Consider the following 18,400-nt stretch of genomic DNA (forward strand, 5'->3'; position numbering starts at 1 on the left):
AGTGTAGCTTTTATCAAGACAAAACACTTCACAAAATTGGTCCTAGTTGGTCTTTGTCTTATCCAAGACATCACAACTTTCCACATTTGATGAATGTTATAAACCTTCTTAAGACTTGTCACTCAATGTCACAATATTAACTCTAAGACTTGTTTTTGGAACGAAGTATGATTGACTTCTTGATTTAACCATTTATTCAATTCTTGATTCCTCTTCTCAGACATAAAATTGTACTAAGATTCATTTAGAGGATCAATTGAGATATGGTTCTTAATCATTAAGACTTAACACAATAAAAGATACTCTCCCTTTTTCTTAGAATGGAGAAACTTTTATCTTTCTGCCTTCTTGATTCTTCTTATTCGTATTGCTATTCATTGGAACTCTTTCAATCAACTCATAATTACACTTAATCTTATAAGTATAATCATATTTACTAAACTTTAGTAAATCATGACGAATATCTTTGTCACTCTTGTGGTGGACTTGATCAACACACAACCTAGTGTGCTCGATCTCCTAGTCCTTCACTTGTCACTTTGTCAAAGAATTAGTCTAATTTCCAAAATATGGAGTCTCTCATTCATCACGCAACCAAGTTGTATGATTCCAAGTTTCTGTCCAATTGAAACTTGGGCGATGAGAAACTCTCCCTATTTGGTAAATTCTTGACATTTCCACAAATAACATAATCCATTATTGCTAATAACTGAAACATTCAAACATCAATTTTTCATACACGCCATTGCAAGGATAAATAAATAATATAAAATCAAAATTTATTTTATTGCAGAAAAATTTGTCCTTACAATTCAATTCAATTGAAAACTATGTTAATACATATTTCATAGCAATCTATTCTAACTCCATGTAGTAGCTCAAAATTCTAATCTTCAAGCAATGCGATCGAAATCCATTTCTTCACGATTAGATTCAGCTCACTTCTTCCCTTAAGCTTCTTCTCTTTTCTTCGATCCTATAAAAAATCAAAATGTAATCTTATTACATCATGTATTAAGAATCTAGAATAGTAACTTAAAAGAGTTAGTTAATGGATTTTACCTGAACTAGAGCCAAGCATTTTGACTCTCCCATCTCTTAGATTTCTCAGGTAGTTAGGGCAGCTTTGTCTCCAATGCCCCTTCTCTTGGCAATAAAAGCAAATGGACTCCTTTGGCACAACACATCGGACAATCATAGACTTAGTTCTTTCTAGACTTCCGATGTTGCCAGTGCCCATTGCAGTTTGGGAGTTTGACTCACCAAACAAATTTTCTTGACCAACACGCTAAATCATTGTTGATTCAACAACTATAAGCAAATAGGTGAGATCAATGAGGGTCACGTCGTGATGCATCATATAGTACTCTCTAACGAACTCACTATATGATTCAGGAAGTGACTGAAGAACCCAATCAACAGCCAACTCGCCTGAAATCTCGACACCCAACATCCTTAACCTATCGATGTGTGACTTCATCTCTAAGACGTGTACACACATAGGTTTCCCATGTTTACTTGCCAAAAGGGCTTGGGTGAGCTTGAACTTTTCAAGCCTTCGAACTTGTGGGTTACGGAGAATAATTGGAGGAGGTGGAGGAAGTGAAGCATGATCTCTTGTTCCCCGATCGAATCGTGGATCACCATCTTCATTTGGAAAGCTTGCTCCATGGAGTTTGGGAAGACCATAGTTGTCATACTTTGACATCTACAAAATGGGAGAAAATTCAAGTTAAGTTGATTAGAATCCTCGATGTGACACCCAAATGAAACATCGAGGCTAGGATCCAACACAATACTCTACAACCTAGAAAAGGCATGCCGTAATCCAGTTGTAGAATATTTGAAGGTAGGTAAACGACGATTTACCAATTTCCACCATGAAAAACGAAAAAAAAAATTAAGTTTTAAATCTATTGAAAATTCCTAAATCTTTTGAGATTCATTGAACATTTCAATGGCATGTTTAAATCTCGATATGCCCCTCGATTTGTGACTGGGATGCCGAGGATCACAAAACAGGGTGTGAATAACCATGCAAACTTACATGGTGCCCCCCAATGTTACAATCACCTATTCAATGTGCCGGTTAACCATAAACGCTCCACCGAACTATGACAAACATTGAGTCACCCTTTGCTACCTTTGCTTAGAACCATTTAGTGTGTCGGTTAACCACACGCGCTCCACTAACGTCTTCGCAAGGGCACAAAGTGTAATTTCATGGAATCGCATCAATTCACTTTTGCCTAAAGTAACTAAGATTGCGAATTTTGTAAAAAAAAATTAGTTACTTTATACTTTTAATGGAAAGGGTTTGTCCTATCCTACCCGTTCGGCTAACGACCCTCCACCAATCAAGGAAGCGGTGGGTGAGAGTGGACACCCATTAAACAACCATTTTATAGGCCATAACCTTATACCCCCCTTATAGATCGGCTTCGTGAATGAGGCCTACTAACGGTAAGACTAGCATTTAAGTTATACATATATAATATTAGACTTTTAATGTTATACATAGTATAAGGGTGTATTTTACACTTTTAAAATACTTGGTGGTTTAATTTTATAAATTACACTTTTAATTTAATTAAATATAAACCATTTCATTATGGATTTATTAAATCTCTTTTAATCATACACTTAATTAATTTAATAAAACCATAAGGGTGTAATTTGAACTTTTCAAAATTAGCGTTTTAGAATTTAGACATTTTCAAAATTAAACCTTTTAATCAAACAATTTAAATTCCAAAACTTGAGGGCAAGTTTTGAAACTTTTCAAAACATAAGCAAGAACATTCTAGATCAAATTACAAATAATAATAATTAACCAATTAATTAGTAATTATCTAAATATGACCTAATTCAATTTCTTGCAAGATAATCTATCAAATAATTCAAATAAATCAAGTTTATCACGTAAGGAAATGATTATCTAATTAATGTGACAATTATCTTTTATTTTGGTAAGGATATCTTTTAAATTAAACAATTAATTTAATCTAATCCCTTAAATCCCCTAGATTTCGAAATTATGGGATGGGATAAATCAAAATCTTTAATTATCAAATTTAAACATTTAAAGGATAATTACAATATATGGCATTATCCAAATCCCTAAAACTCAAGAAACTCAAGAAACTAAAATAAAAATAGATAGTACCAAATATGTGGCAAGATTTAAGAGTGAAAAGATGATGTTCTTCATAATGTTCTTGGTGTTCTTCTAGCTCCAAACTCCAGAGAAAAGTCAAAAAAATCGGATCTAAAGTTCTACCAAAAGTGAACCACCAACCATCCCAAAATAAAGGCAAAAGCACAAAACCCGGTTTCTTCACTGCATGTTGCACGCGGACGACTGGCAAGTACACGCGGACCATTTATAGGACACTCACTGCATGTTGCACGCGGACGACTGGCAAGTACACACGGACCATTTATAGGACACGTGGACAAGTTCTGGAGCACACGCGAACCGCGTGAATTTTGCTGAGCGGGCCATTTGGCCCATTTGATTGGCACACCAACCCAATCTTCTCATTAATGTTTTAGCCCATATGCACAAACTCTTGAGAGCCCAATTATGCCTTCCAAAGCCTTCAAAGATGCTCCAATGCTCCTTTAATCTTCCATAGGTCAAGTACTCGTCGCCTAGTCATCATTCTCACCCAAAAATTAAGTCTAACTTGATTTCTTGTTTATGCTGACACCAAGCTCAATCGCACCACTTCAAGTCCACAAGAAAACTGCAAGCCTCTAAAAGTCCCGCACTCCTGCCATATCTCCAATGACAAATAGTCTTCGGTAAATCCTGCAATTAAGCTCAAAAGACTGGAAAGCACCCGATAAAGGAGAAAAAATAACAAAAAGAGAAAATATGCATGAAGATTAACTAAAATGAGATGGTTTTAACTAAAAATAAACTATGAAAAGAAGTAAATAAAATGAAACTATCACATGCTTACATGGAGTGGCAGCAATCTCTTAGCTAAATCAGGATGCAGAGACATATGTGTCCCAATCCTACACTACTGAGGCTTACCTAAAATGCTACAAATATAGCATTAATCCTCTCAAGGTAGTGATATGTGGCCAAATGTTCCATACCACAAACCTTTGCCTCCCAAAAGAAGAAGATTACCTGGTAGGCCATCAATGAAAAAGAAGAGGGATGCAATTGAAAGAGAGATTAGTGGACCAAGTACACAAATTGTCACACGAAGTGGAACCCTGATAAGGTGTGGTATTTGTAAGGAACCAGGTCACAACAAGAAAAAATGTCCATCTAACCAGCAAAGCAATACATCAAGTAAATATTTTTAAAAACATTACATCATTTGAACAAAGAATTGACAGTTTAATTTTTCTTGGTAGTACCAAGTTCATCCAAGGGTAGTGGAGCAGGCCCAAGTTCATCCAGAGGCAGTGAAGGACCATCACCTGTAGCCCAACCACCTCCTCCACCACGACCTGCAGCCCAACCACCTCCACCACCACCTGCAGTTCATGTGCCAAGAAGAAGGGCCCAAGTTGGTAGAAGTGGAAAGAGGAAATATTTTGAGCGGATCATCAAACAAGCAGTAAGGAGGAATTGGGAGCAATGCATAGAACCCTTCAGTTATTGATTAATTTAGTGGGTAGGTAGTGGGTGGGTGGGGATATCTTTTGTGAGGCAGTTGTGATGTAAAGACAAAGTAGTAGTCTTTTTATTATGTTTTTTTATGGTACTATCAAGAAGGTGTGTAACATCCCAAGTTCGGAATAAGAAGTTAAGGGTGCTAAGTGTAAATAAAGGAAAGGACTCGACGAGTAGGTACGCTTACTCGCCGAGTCGGAGTGGGTTTGGATCGCGAATTAAGTGACCAACTCGCCGAGTCGGAAGTTGGACTCGACGAGTTGGTGTTGGAATGAGAAAACCCTAATCTTAGGGTTTGCACCCTATTTAAAGGACTTTATGTCCTTCTCCCAGCCTCCTAAACCCCCTGAGCGTTCCAGAAACCCTAACCTTCGTGTGAGACTTCATTATTGAGGAGATTGGAGCTTGGAAGAGGAAATTGGTGGGAAAGAGCTTGGGGAATTAAAGGCTTGGTGCAAAGGAGTAGTGTAGATCCGGGATCTACTTCAGTTGGAGCACATATTGGAGCTAATAATCTGTTGCTTGGGCTCTTTTGTATCTAGATCTATTATCACTTGAGATTTGGGGCATTTTTGGTATGAATAAGAGCTATTTCGAGTTAGAGGCTTAGATCTGAGGTAGCTACTTCAGATCTAGGCTTGTGATGGTCCATAATGTCATAAAGTTTTAGTCATTGAGTTGTTGGTGAAGCCCCTTTGTCTAAAACCCAAGCCCTAGTGTGTTTTAGGCTTATATCTTCTTGGTTTCACGTAAAGTTTACAACTTTATGTAAGGGATAGATTGTAGAAGGATGGATCTATGGATTTGAGCCTCTGCATGGCTCAAATAGCTTCTGAATGGGTTGAGAACTGGAGAGACTCGGCGAGTCACATGGGTGTACTCGACGAGTTGTATGAACATGTGCATGGACTCAGCGAGTTGGAAGAATAACTCAGCGAGTCTGTTGAAGATTACCTTGGACTCGGCGAGTCTGTTCTTGGACTTGGCGAGTCGGGGCGCAGAACCCCAACCTATTTTGGTTAAAGCCTTGGATTAAGTGAGTCGGTCGACGACTCAGTGGGTCGGACAGGATGGGACTCAGGGATCGTTGGGCTCGGCGAGTCTTGGGGCGACTCGGCAAGTTAAGTTGTGTTATGAGAGTTTTCTATGAATGGGAACTCGGCGAGTCGACGGGTTGACTCGGCGAGTAGAATCAACCAGGAAGATTGACTTTGACTGAGGACTTTGACTTTGACCAAGAGTTGACCAGTCTGACTTCCAAGGGTATTTTGGTAATTTTGGGTATTTATGGAATTAGTTCTTTGGTAGTGTTCTGTGGTGAAGATCGTGTCGGTGATCGGAGCAGCTTGGTCTTATCTCTTCAGTCAGCAATTGCAGGTAAGTTATCCTCACTATATCGACAGGGTCTACGGCACCAAGGTCGGCCCTTTATCAGATGGAAATCCAGGTATTGTTTGTTATGTTATTGCTTTGCTAGATCTGCATCCTGGTATTTAGGATGGTATTATGTTAGTGACCTGGTTAAGGTCGGTACCCGGTATTTAGGGTAATGCTATGTTAGTGACCTGGTTAAGGTCGATACCCGGTATATAGGGTAATGTTATGCTAGTGACTGGTTAGGTCGGAATCCTGGTTAGGATGTTGATATGTTATGTGATCTGTTAGACTGTTTGTCTGGTTAAGGATTTGTTATGTGGTTAATTGTTATATGTGCACGTGGTTGTTTGACAGGGGTTGGGTTGAGGCGGGTCCTGCTTTGTGCTATAGGCCAACATACCCAGGGCAGACCGGATATTCCGAAGGCCCAGCGAGCGGTTCGGATAGCCTGAAGGCCCCAAGAGGGCGGACCAGACGTTCAGGATCATTGCCAGGGTTGGCAAGGTGGCTTACAGGTTAGAGCTGCCGGAAGAGCTTAGTCGGATCCACAACACTTTCCACGTTTTGCAGCTGTGAAAGTGCATCATGGATCAGGAGGCGGTAGTATCACTGAATGATATTCAGGTCAATGAGCGCCTGAATTATGTGGAGAGGCCTGTGGCCATTTTGGAGAAGAAGAAGAAGATTTTGCGGAACAAAGAAATACCTTTGGTGAAGGTGCAGTGGGAACATCGAAGGGGGTCCGAATGGACATGGGAGTCGGAAGAGGAGATGCGCGAGCATTACCCGGAGTTATTCGCCGCAGCAGACTTCGAGGGCGAAGTCTAGTTCAAGTGGGGGAGAATTGTAACGCCCCGATTCTCAGGTATGAAAATTAAATGAAAGTTTATTTGGTTGAAAGATTTACTCGACGAGTTGGTTGCCCTACTCGTCGAGTAGCAGTGGGGTGGGATCGCACCTTTAGTGGCCTACCCGCCGAGTCCATAAAGGGACTCGACGAGTAGGAGCTGGCAGAAGAAATCCTAAATTTCGGGGTATTTCACCCTATTTAAAGGATCATTGGCCTTCCCCAGCCTCCCCTCCATTGCTTCTTGTCCCTCTAAAGCCCTAATCGTGTGTGTGTGCTCATTTTGTGCATTCTTAAGCTTGGAGGAGGATTTTCTTGGAGAAAAGAGCTTGGAGATCAAACATTTAGAAGCAATGAGCTTGAAGGATCTGAAATCTATTGTATTTAGCATCTTCGGGAAGGTATAAATCGTTACCCTGACCTCATTTCATTCTAGATCCCCTCTTTGGACAAATTCTAGGGTTTTCATGGTATGATTGGAAGCTATTCTTGTGTGCAAACTCAGATCTGAAGTTGTCACTTCAGAACTGAGCTCCTTTGGGCTTCTTAGTACATAAAGTTTCCAGCTTGTGCAAGAATGAGACTCTCTTAACGTGTAAAGCTCCAGTGTAAGCATAGATTGGTCATTTAGGGCCTTTAGAACCTTGCATGTGTGTAAAGTTTGCAACTTTACGTGATAAACATGCCTTGGAAGCTTGGATCTGTAATCTCCATGGCTTAAAAAGCCTCTGCATGGATGAAGGTCTGCAAGGACTCGGCGAGTTGGATGAACAACTCGGCGAATCCGTTGAAGTTTTCCTGGAACTCGGCGAGTCGTTCGAAGACTCGGCGAGTCGGCTAGGGTTTCTCCCAATTCTCGGACACGTATGAGCTCGACGAGTTAAAGGAGAACTTGACGAGCCAATCAAGGATTTCACGACTTCTCAAGTTCAGGAAGGACTCGACAAGTCGGTGATCTACACTCGACGAGTCGAGTCAACATGGACTGTTGACTTTGACTGAGGACTTTGACTTTGACCAAGAGTTGACCATTTGACTCCTGAGGGTATTCTGGTAAATTGGAGACTAATGAAAAAGGGTTTTATGGTATCTATAGTTAGTGAAGTTCGTGTTGGTGATCTGGAAATTGAAGCTTTCTAGTTTCAGACGTCAGCTGCAAGGTGAGTTCTCCTCACTATATCAACGGGGTCTAAGGCACCAATGTCGACCCTTATTGGATTGGTATTCGGGTTATTGCATGTTATACTTATTGATTTACATCTTGGTAGTTAGGATGGTGATATGCTTAGTGACCTAGTCAGGTCGATATCGTGGAATATAAGATGATGCTATGTTAGTGATCGGTTAGGTCGGTATCCTGGTTATAGGACGTTGATATGCTATTTGATATGTTAGATCGGTTGACTGTTATATATGCTAGCGTATGATATGTATGTGCACCTATTTGTGTGATTTGGGGGGGGGGGGGGGAGGGGGTTGAGGCGGTCCTGCTTTGTGCTGAAGGCCAAGATACCTAAGGCGGTCCGGATAGACTATAGACCCCGGAGGGCATGTTAGTCAGACCGAAGGCCCGATGAGCGGTCCGGATAGGCTGAAGGCCCGACAAGGCGGTCCAGACGTGCCGAAGGCTCGGGGGGCGGTCCAGATAGACTGAAAGCCTGCGAGGCGGTCCAATCAGGCTGAAGGCTCATTATGCATGTTGTTTTGTATTTGTTGTTATGATATGAGTACGATTATATAAGGTTGGTATTTTGGGGGAATTCACTAAGCTCTAGGACTTACAGTTTCAGTTTGTTGTTTCAGGTACATCAGAGGATTACGACAAGGCGAATGCGTGATCGTACAGTTCCTCATGTTTTATCTATGTCTCTGGGAAAAGCTCTGATATTATACATTTTGAAAACAAAGCTGTAATGATTTTTAATGGTTTGAAATGTTTTAAAACTTTTAAAAATTTTAAATTGGTTTGAAATTTGTAGGTGTTACAAAATGTACGAGGATTCAGGAAGAAGAAATGGCTAAAGGAATACGGAAGATCAAGAGAGAAGAATAAAAGGACGCAACTGACAGATTTGACAAACATTTATGAAATAAAAAGCAGGAAGCCAACTGTTACTAGCAGGGGTTCAAGTGCCTATAAGCCTACGATCAGTCATGGGCACGTGGACAAACAAAGAGTCATTAACTTGGCCAAGTAATAAAGCAAGTAAAAATAACCCACTTAAGCCTAATTATTATACATCGGCAGCGCTTTTATAACAATTAGGTTGGAAGGCTTAAAAGGATAAGGCTACCAGTCCACATAAATCCAGGCCGATCGAGCAACCCGGGCTGCCTGTCCAAGACACAAGCACATACCTAAATGTCAAGCACTAAAGCAAGAATCACTTTATCATCATACACACCCTATAAAGCATCTCCACAAAACACGAAAAAAAAAAACGAAACTATTTTAATAGAAAAGAAGGCTTATCATCGCAACCTGAAGATTAATGCAAAACCCAAAAGAAGCTAAAAACTGGTCCAAACCCTTGCTATAAAAATGAACCTTCACTGAAAGGTAACTCAGGAACTCATCTAGCAACTTAAATACATTTAAAGCGCCGAATATGACTCCTAACCTGAGCATCGGAGAACAATACCGGAGATCCGCCCTCGGTATGGCTTTCTAACCTATATTTGTCACATACCATGCAACACGACTGCTCATTGGAAGAAGCTCTAAGAGGGACCACCACAAGCATCCAGGTTGCCATGTAGCAATAGATTTCATGTAACAGTGTGCAAAAACAAAGAAAACTCTGTAATTTAATATGCCACAATCAAACCAACACATTACTTTTGCTGAATTTATTCTCATTCCACATTTTAACAAATTTAGACCTACACCCCTATATACATATTCATACTCTCCAAATACAAAACTTACCAAAACCCAAGGGGTGCGCAACTTCAACGCCCAAATTTATAACCAATACAACATCAAACTATACATTTTCCTTCAATTCCATACAAATTTCATCACCTCACATCACATATCGACTTTTAACAACTTGAAAAAATAAAAAAGGAGAATTCACACAAACATTGCTCATATTCATATTTTTATTAATTCTTATGAAGCATTAACTTTTTGAGTTGAACATTTAACATATCATGTTCGTGTCTCATTTTTTGTAGCAATGTTTCAACGATTAGCATCTCCTCTTTGAGATGGTCGATCTGTTTATTTAGTAAATTGACGGTTTCGCCCCTTCTGTCTATGCGCGTGTTGCTGTTGCTCATCCAACTTGTGTCGGAGACTACTTGGACGGTTTGTGGTCTTAGTAGCAGCACCACAATGCTTATCTGTAGAAAACCAAAAAGAAAATGAATGATAATTGCAAAAAGACCTTATTGCCCCTGATTAAGCCACAGATGAAAAAGGACCAAACTACCCTTAACAGTAACAAACCTGCATGAGAAGGATGACCACAGCCATGAGTATAACAACAAAGGAAGGGACATGATTCTGAGACTTGAAAGATGCAAACAGCTTTGGAATGGAATCTCTTAAATTCGATGCAGTCCCAGAAGAACCGCTGCTGCTGACCTGGCGCTTCACTTCCTGGGACACTGGAACAGTCTGAGTCATCATCGTTATGTCCCCCTGCTGACCTGGCGCTTCAGAATGTTCCGGAACCCGTGTTTCTTCTACGTTTACAGCAGCAATCAAGTTGGCTACAAAGAAGAAACACATTTGTTTATTATAGCATCATCCTACTATTTACTATTTTGATATTTAACTATTTACAATTGGGTTAATCTCATAAAAGACCTTATATTTTATGTTTTTTCTGGATTAAATCTCTACTTTATTTTTTCTCTAAAAAAGACCTTGCATTTTTCATTTTGTCTGATCAGGCCCTTTTAGTTAATCTCATAAAAGACCTTATATTCTGTGATTTTTCCGGATTAAACCTCAAATTTAATTTTTGCCTGAAAAAGACCGTGTATATATATTTTTTTCATTTTTTCCGATCTGACCCTTTTAGTCATTTTTTTTTCCACAAAAATGTAAAATGTGAGGGTTTTTTCGAGAAAAACTAAAAAGGTTGAGGGTTTATTTGGAAACATTTGGAAGGTTGAGGTTTTTTTTCTGAAAAAATACAAAGTTGAGGGCTTTTTCAGATAAAATGAAAAAATACAAGGTCTTTTTCAGGCAAGAAATAAAGTTGAGGTTTAATCTGAAAAAAAAAAAAAAAAAAAAAAAACCACAAAATACAAGGTCTTTTATGAGATTAACCCTTATTTTCCAAACAGAAAAACTTGTAAAAATGGAGGGTTTTTTTCGGAAAAAAAAAAAAAAAAACTAAAAATTGAGGATTTTTTCGGGGAACAGTTTGAAGTTTGAGTGTTTTCTTTCAGAATAAAAGACAAAGTTGAGGGTTTTTTCGTAAAAAATACAAGGTTTTTTTCAGAAAAAAAAACACACAGACACACACACAGCATATAAGGTGTTTTTATGAGATAAACCCTTTACTATTTAGTAGAAGCTATACCTTCTTTCTCAATGTTCTTCTGTTTCAGTAACACATGTGCCTGAAATAAAATTACAGATTAACTTGCTTATTATAGCATCCTACTTTCATTTCTTTCTATTACAACATTCTACTTTTTTTTTTTTTTTCTTTTTGAAAATTATAGTTTATGACTATATTCAAAATGCTATAAAACAATGAAATCAATTTTTTTTTAAAAGGAAATGGAAAAAATAAGGAATGAAGAAGATACAAGTTCTATCCAAGCTGCAAAGGTATCTCTGCACTCTTCAATTGTAGCCTGAACTATTTTCCCTGAAAATTATAAATTCACTAATTATTTCACTACATGACAATAAAATTTAAAGCTTATAAAGTATATAAAGCAAGCTATGAAACCTTTCCACATGGTTTTTTTCGAGAATGCGACATTCACATACACCCTTAATCTGCAACCATTATTTGAATCTGCTACCACCTCCCATAGCCCCTGTAAGCATATCAAAAAAGATTTATGAAAGAAATAGCAAAAATATGCCTTTCAATTTTATTCTTATTATTCATACCTCTACACAAAAGTAGTCTCCATAGGGAACATCATTGATCACTTGTGATGTCTTCACAACCAAATGACTGATAAAATTAATCATGAAAAAAAAAAAAAGTTAAAATCAAGCAACAAATCTGGAAAAAAAAAAAAAAAACGTTAGCTGAAAATTACAGAAGAACATTAAGCAAATGTTGAATCCATATTAAAAAATGCAGTTCACCTGTTCTTGTAAACTCGAAAGTTTTGTACTTCATTGCAAGAACCAAATCTTGCACCTAAACAAAATCATTAATACAAAAGCAATATGATATTGAAAATATAAAAGCCAATTATTTTATATGTAATATATAATTATGAGTATTCAATATTGATTCATACCAAAATAAATTTTGATTGGATGCTGAAACGATACTTCACGAGCATAACCAAGTTGATCATGGGGTTTCCATGATGTACACTTAAGATCTGGAAACCAAAAAAGATATTGATATAAAAATAAAAAATTTAAATTTCACATTTATTTAATATCAGTTTCAAAGTACACCTTTATCTCCACATTTATTGTGATATGATTCAAGGAAAGGGAGTGCCTCATCTGAGAAAAATAGACTAAAGAACTCATCCACTTTTATCTGCATAAGAGATAAAAGAAATTATAACAACTTTTTATAAACAGAAGTGAGAAATTGCATTTTTTTTTTTAATTCTTTTAAATAATGCTACCGGAAATGTAGACTCTGCAGCCAGTGTATAACCCTCAGGCACTGCACACACACACACACAAAAAAAACAATATTTTGAAAAATTAGAAAGAAAAGTCCTGAAATGCACTTAAGTTGAAGTACAATGCTAGTTTTTGCATAGATTTTTCAAAGTAAAATACTTTAATATGGAAGAAAATAAGAAACACTGAAAGTAGGTCATTTATAAAAGAGTAAATTACACGAACGGTCCCTATGGTTTGGGGTAATTTGCGCGCTTGGTCCCTAACTTATTTTTTCAACTCGGGAGGTCCCTACTATTTGTTTTTGTTACATGTTTGGTCCCTGTCTTACCTAAAAAGACTATTCTTTAAATAGGGAAAAATGGTAGGGTAGGTAAGGTAAGGTGAGGGGTAGGGTTGGGGTGTGTTTATTTAAATAAATTAAAAAATCAAGGGCAAAATAGTCTTTTTAAGTAGAACAAGAACCAAACGCATAACAAAAACAAACAGCAGGGACCTTCCGAGTTAAAAAAATAAGTTAGGGACCAAACGCGCAAATTACCCTAAACCATAGGGACCATTCGTGTAATTTACTCTTTTATAAAAGACTAACCAATTGGTGCATCAGAATCCCCAACTTCCCATGCTAAAGATTTCCCAGAAGATGAACAATCAGTATTTTGAACAACAATGGTGTCATCATCTACAGCATCTTGAACTCTTGAAGATCTCAATGACACGTCAGCTTCACTGCCAGGTGTACGGTTGGGATCTTCTGGAGTATTGTCACCCGTGCTGCTTCTGTTTTCACATGAGGTTGACTAATCAATATAACTATTAAACTAAAGGGAATTACAATGTTTTACAATGTTGCAATAGAAAGAAATGGAAGTAGGATTCTATAGTATTCAAATGAATAAAAGTATGTTGCTGTTTGATGCATTTAGCTAAAATTAAAAGGAAAACAAACCCATTTGTGATTTCAAGATCATCCCCTAGAGGTCTAGCTTCATCTGAATCTTCAACCATAACAATTTCAGGCTCTTCATCAATTAGCCCGGATCTTGAAACCTGAAATCAATCAAATTAAGAAGATAAGCAGTATTGAACACCAAAAAGTATCAATTTATCACAATGTGTAAGTTGTGTTGAAGATCTTAAAAACCTGTTGATCAGAAATAGCTTTACTTCCACTTCCATGTTCTAACCAACCATCATTAATGAGCTTAAAGGCTTCATCACGTGACAGGAATGATGTAAAAAAGTACTGCAAATAAGGCAAGTGATGATGTCAGCAAAAAAACAGAAATGTAGCTCATGTTATATTTCCAGAAAGATCCCTGAAGATACAGATAACTGTTGTTTAAATTGACATAAATATTAGAGAAGGATATAATCATTACTACCTTTTTTTCAGAAGCTGTTAATTCTATGGCAGTAGGGAATATTCCTGCAGTCTTTGCTCTTTTTACCTCTGTAATTTCATCAAAGTGAATTATTTTCTGCATTTGAACAGCCAACATTCCAATTAATTCAAATCATCAGATAGGAAAATGAAGGAAATAGTAACTCAGAGTTCAAGATATACCTTTGTCTCAAATCCAAATAGGTTTGAATAAAAGCATATGTGATGGAAAAACAGGTACATATGGCCCTACAATATATCAAGAATTGATAACAATCAGAAAACAGAAAAATGTATGCAACCATGTAAGAGCTTTTTAATTGGGGCAGAGGAAGGCAGGAGGGATATCTGAAATAGCAATCTCTAAGGTATTATGCCATCATTTATTACCAAAAATGGCCAAAATAGCAAAATCAGTATGGGAACTCGATACATGCAACAAATTGTAGGAGATAAAAACAGGCATCAAGATAAGAATAAAACTTATAAACTCGACATTAAAGATTAAAGGGGTCAATCATACCTGAAGAATGAAATTCTCTTGCAATGCACAGTTGAAATCTTGAATAAGGACCTAATACAACGAACAAAATAAATTAAAGAAAGATGGAGAAAAGAATATACATTCTAAAGTTGAGAGAACTATAACACTACAAATGTTCTTGCATTCTAGTCCAACAAAAAATGAGGGAGACAAAGAAGACAAGCATTAACCAAAACTCCACTAAATGGGGCCAAAATGCTCAAGATCAATATGAGATTCCTAAGCATTGCATACTTATCTTTTATAGAGCATGATTTATCAAACTACTCCCTCCTATGTGTAAACCTTCTATTCTTGATATCAACAAATCAATCTTGTTCTCCAATCTTCCCTTTGAAGTCTCAATATATAACTTATCAAAACATTCCTCAAACGATTACACCAACAGTTTAAGCTTCCATTTATGTGTTGCCCTAGCATCAGTGTTTATGCTACTGTTTGATTCTCATTAGCGTTTCATTGTTTAGTGCCCTATAATACAGCCTCTTCATAAGCCAATCATCTAAAAGTTGAGGCATCCCCAATAACCAGGTACTATTACTACTACATCTTACACCTGGGATTGTAAGATGTATCCAAGAGAAGTCATATTAACAATGGCAACGAGTGGACAGATCACATCACCAACAACCTAACATAACTTCCATCCAACCTGAATAACTTGATAATCAAGAACATGAAAATCTGAAACCCCTAACCTCCAAAACATGATGATCAAGAATATGTAAATTTGAAACCACTGATCTCAAAGAAGTTAAAATCAAAGCAAAGAGATACGTTTCCTCCTTTTTTTCGTATTGCTTCTCTGTTAGGTTAAAACATGACCAAATTTACTGAACTACTGAAAGTGAAGATGATTACTTCTTCAGGAGGAAGACGAAACAGTTGTCGATATTCTTCGCTCCTCAACGACGGCTGAAACAAATCAACAAACAATTTAAATATACAAATTCAAGAAATAAAAAAAAAATCACAATCAGTCAAATAGTCAACTTGATCTTCAATTTCGAATCCAAATTTCACAACGAAGCTTAATCGCACCTGAAATTCGAGTTGTCTGGAAGGTGAATATGAGGATTTGGAGTTATCAGCCAGATCTGCCGGAGAGGCAGATGATGAACCATTTACTGCCGACAAAGATTCGGTGACGGCAGCAGCATCGGTTAAATTCGTCGTAGGTGATTTATCCATGGATTGTGATGGAGGTGCGATGTTGTCGCTGGAGGAGGTCGTCGCCACCGCCATGGAACGGAAGTTATAACGGAAGAATCACCGTGAAATGACGTGTCTCGGCGGCGATGGTGTGTCACTGGATGATGAACCACGTGGGTTTTTCACTTGGGAGTTGACGTTGGAAGACGGGAAAAGAAAGCGTAGGCAATTCGCCACTATACAAGTGAAGCTAACGATCTTTCCTTTTCCAGAGCTTAAATTCTTAGATACAGAGTAATGTACAGGTTTTAGTTCGTGATTTACAGTTTTGTAACGCGTTATCACTCTGATTTATAAATTTCTCCGTGTAAAATAATAATAATAACGTTTACGCGTCTTTCCATCATTCCATGATCTCGTTATATTGTTTTGGTCAATGAGGCAATATCGAAAAGCATTGTGTTTCTGTTATAATTGCAAAAATATAATAGGAAAATCACTCTTGAGGGTAATTAACTTTTGTATTTGTACTCATTTGGTCTCTTTTTTTTTTTTTTTGTATTCAATATACCATCGAACTTGTTGTTGGTGTTTACCATAGCCCTTTTGACCGGCTTTTGACCTGTGATAGCCGGTCAAAGGGTTATGGTGAACACAAACAACAAGTTTGATGGTATATTGAATACAAAAAAAAGGAAAGGGACCAAATGAGAACAAACACAACAGTTGGTTACCCTCCTGATTCATTTTCCCTTTACTCATTTACAACAAATCTCACATCATCTCCTACTGATATTAATGACTTTATGAGATTCATTCTTGCTTCTCTTCAAAACATAACCTACGAAAGGACATTATTCATGCATGTACAACTTTGTAATGCACTTAAATATTTATTAGGGGAATCTTGACTAAGCAGGCGCATTTCATTACTACATTTACATTTCCAATCAAATGATTTATCGTATCATGGATTCTAGACAAGTCTACAAACGAGTGGAATCACAAGTGCTGTGATTTTTAGTTTACTTAGCTTTAAGATCGAACTCATGGGATAAGATACAACATCAATATGTACAATATCATGCTGCTTTTGTAGACACATCACCATAATATTGTACATATTGATGTTGTATCTTATCCCATGAGTTCGATTTTAAAGCTAAGTAAACTAAAAATCATAGCACTTGTGATTCCATTCGTTTGTAGACTTGTCTAGAATCCATGATATGATAAATCATTTGATTGGAAATGTAAATGTAGTAATGAAATGCGCCTGCTTAGTCAAGATTCCCCTAATAAATATTTAAGTGCATTACAAAGTTGTACATGCATGAATAATGTCCTTTCGTAGGTTATGTTTTGAAGAGAAGCAAGAATGAATCTCATAAAGTCATTAATATCAGTAGGAGATGATGTGAGATTTGTTGTAAATGAGTAAAGGGAAAATGAATCAGGAGGGTAACCAACTGTTGTGTTTGTTCTCATTTGGTCCCTTTCCTTTTTTTTGTACTCAATATACCATCAAACTTGTTGTTTGTGTTCACCATAACCCTTTGACCGGCTATCACAGGTCAAAAGCCGGTCAAAAGGGCTATGGTAAACACCAACAACAAGTTCGATGGTATATTGAATACAAAAAAAAAGGGACCAAATGAGTACAAATGCAAAAGTTAATTACCCTCAAGAGTCATTTTCCCAAATATAACATATATAGTAATACCAAATTTTTGTAAACATTTTTTAAAGAATTTATCAAATATATTTTGAAATTGGGTCGTTGTATATTGGACTTTTTTTTAGTGCATAGCATTTTTTTGCTGATAACGTGTAGTTCAATACATATTGTGTATTTCTTTTAAAAACATATGTGGATCTAGGAAATATGACATTAGAGTGTATAACTTGTTGGACCCTGTTGAGGAGCTCCATCGTCTCTGGTGCGAGAAAACCAAATGTATCAAATGCAAAAGGTACAAACACATGTTGATTTTCTATACATGCATTCTCGTGTTTTGTCACTTTGCACGCGGCAGCTTTCAAAGCAGCATGCCCTGCTAGGAAACCCCCGCTCATCAAACCGACGAGAGGAGAGACCCCAGTAAGATCCACACACGCGTGCTTCCCTCCTACCCATCCAAATACCAAAATGTCGGTCAGTTTAAGTGTAGATCTTCCATCCTGCGGGTCCGTCAAAAAATTCATTTGCGCTTCTTTCTTCGCATAAATAACTGCACGTCGACAACATCAAAGATAACATCTCTAACCACATCATGTATGTACTTGAAACCAGGGAACTCTCTACAATGAACTGCAAATTCCCCAAAGGTATACAAACATGCCTTGCGGCAAACTCGGCATATATCGTCAATTGGGAATAGAGGAATCATGAAGCAGTAACGAATGATAGTTTAGTACTCCACAGGAGACATATGTTGGTCAAGGCCATCAATAGGGATATTTAGCAGAAGACTCTCAAAAACTGTTTTCTGTCTAACAGTCATGTCGAAATCAACTTTCATATCTTTGATGATTTTGCTAAAAATAGCACACGTCAATGCTTTTTGGGATTTAGGGGATGGTGTCCTTATTAGTGAAACCGCTACAGTCAAATCTCGTAATCATATCGCGAAGACAAGTCATAGCACATAGGTAATCAGAGT

General features: G+C 37.4%; 2 protein-coding genes across 2 annotated transcripts; one reads left to right on the top strand and one right to left on the bottom strand.

Moving 5' to 3' along the window:
• Window positions 1-4,158: 4,158 nt before the first annotated feature.
• On the top strand, window positions 4,159-9,061 carry LOC111884862 (uncharacterized). The gene is made up of 3 exons (XM_023881159.1): window positions 4,159-4,312; window positions 4,378-4,583; window positions 8,843-9,061. Exons 1-3 carry the CDS (start codon window positions 4,159-4,161, stop codon window positions 9,059-9,061), a joined length of 579 nt encoding a protein of 192 aa, XP_023736927.1.
• A 641-nt stretch (window positions 9,062-9,702) lies between these two features.
• LOC111884861 (protein VASCULAR ASSOCIATED DEATH 1, chloroplastic) lies at window positions 9,703-15,993 on the bottom strand. Its single transcript, XM_023881157.3, has 18 exons — window positions 15,627-15,993; window positions 15,447-15,500; window positions 14,565-14,615; window positions 14,225-14,290; window positions 14,043-14,138; window positions 13,802-13,903; window positions 13,607-13,707; window positions 13,250-13,437; window positions 12,657-12,697; window positions 12,478-12,565; window positions 12,312-12,398; window positions 12,154-12,208; window positions 11,950-12,016; window positions 11,783-11,873; window positions 11,637-11,698; window positions 11,405-11,444; window positions 10,318-10,583; window positions 9,703-10,211 (listed from the first exon to the last, which is right to left on the bottom strand). Exons 1-18 carry the CDS (start codon window positions 15,828-15,830, stop codon window positions 9,972-9,974), a joined length of 1,899 nt encoding a protein of 632 aa, XP_023736925.1. The 5' UTR covers window positions 15,831-15,993; the 3' UTR covers window positions 9,703-9,971.
• Window positions 15,994-18,400: the final 2,407 nt, after the last annotated feature.

The sequence above is a fragment of the Lactuca sativa genome, chromosome 3 (assembly GCF_002870075.4).
Source record: "Lactuca sativa cultivar Salinas chromosome 3, Lsat_Salinas_v11, whole genome shotgun sequence".
NCBI lineage: Eukaryota > Viridiplantae > Streptophyta > Magnoliopsida > Asterales > Asteraceae > Lactuca > Lactuca sativa.

Excerpts from the sequence above, each read along its gene's own strand:
- LOC111884862 (XM_023881159.1), top strand. The coding sequence starts at position 4,159 with ATGAAAAAGAAGAGGGATGCAATTGAAAGAGAGATTAGTGGACCAAGT. Across the intron at positions 4,313-4,377 it reads CCAGCAAAGCAATACATCAA|TACCAAGTTCATCCAAGGGT; the intron begins GTAAATATTTTT and ends TTTTCTTGGTAG. Across the intron at positions 4,584-8,842 it reads AGCGGATCATCAAACAAGCA|GTGTTACAAAATGTACGAGG; the intron begins GTAAGGAGGAAT and ends TGAAATTTGTAG.
- LOC111884861 (XM_023881157.3), bottom strand. The coding sequence starts at position 15,830 with ATGGCGGTGGCGACGACCTCCTCCAGCGACAACATCGCACCTCCATCA. Across the intron at positions 12,566-12,656 it reads CTGCAGAGTCTACATTTCCG|ATAAAAGTGGATGAGTTCTT; the intron begins GTAGCATTATTT and ends TCTCTTATGCAG. Across the intron at positions 10,212-10,317 it reads TGGTCATCCTTCTCATGCAG|ATAAGCATTGTGGTGCTGCT; the intron begins GTTTGTTACTGT and ends GGTTTTCTACAG.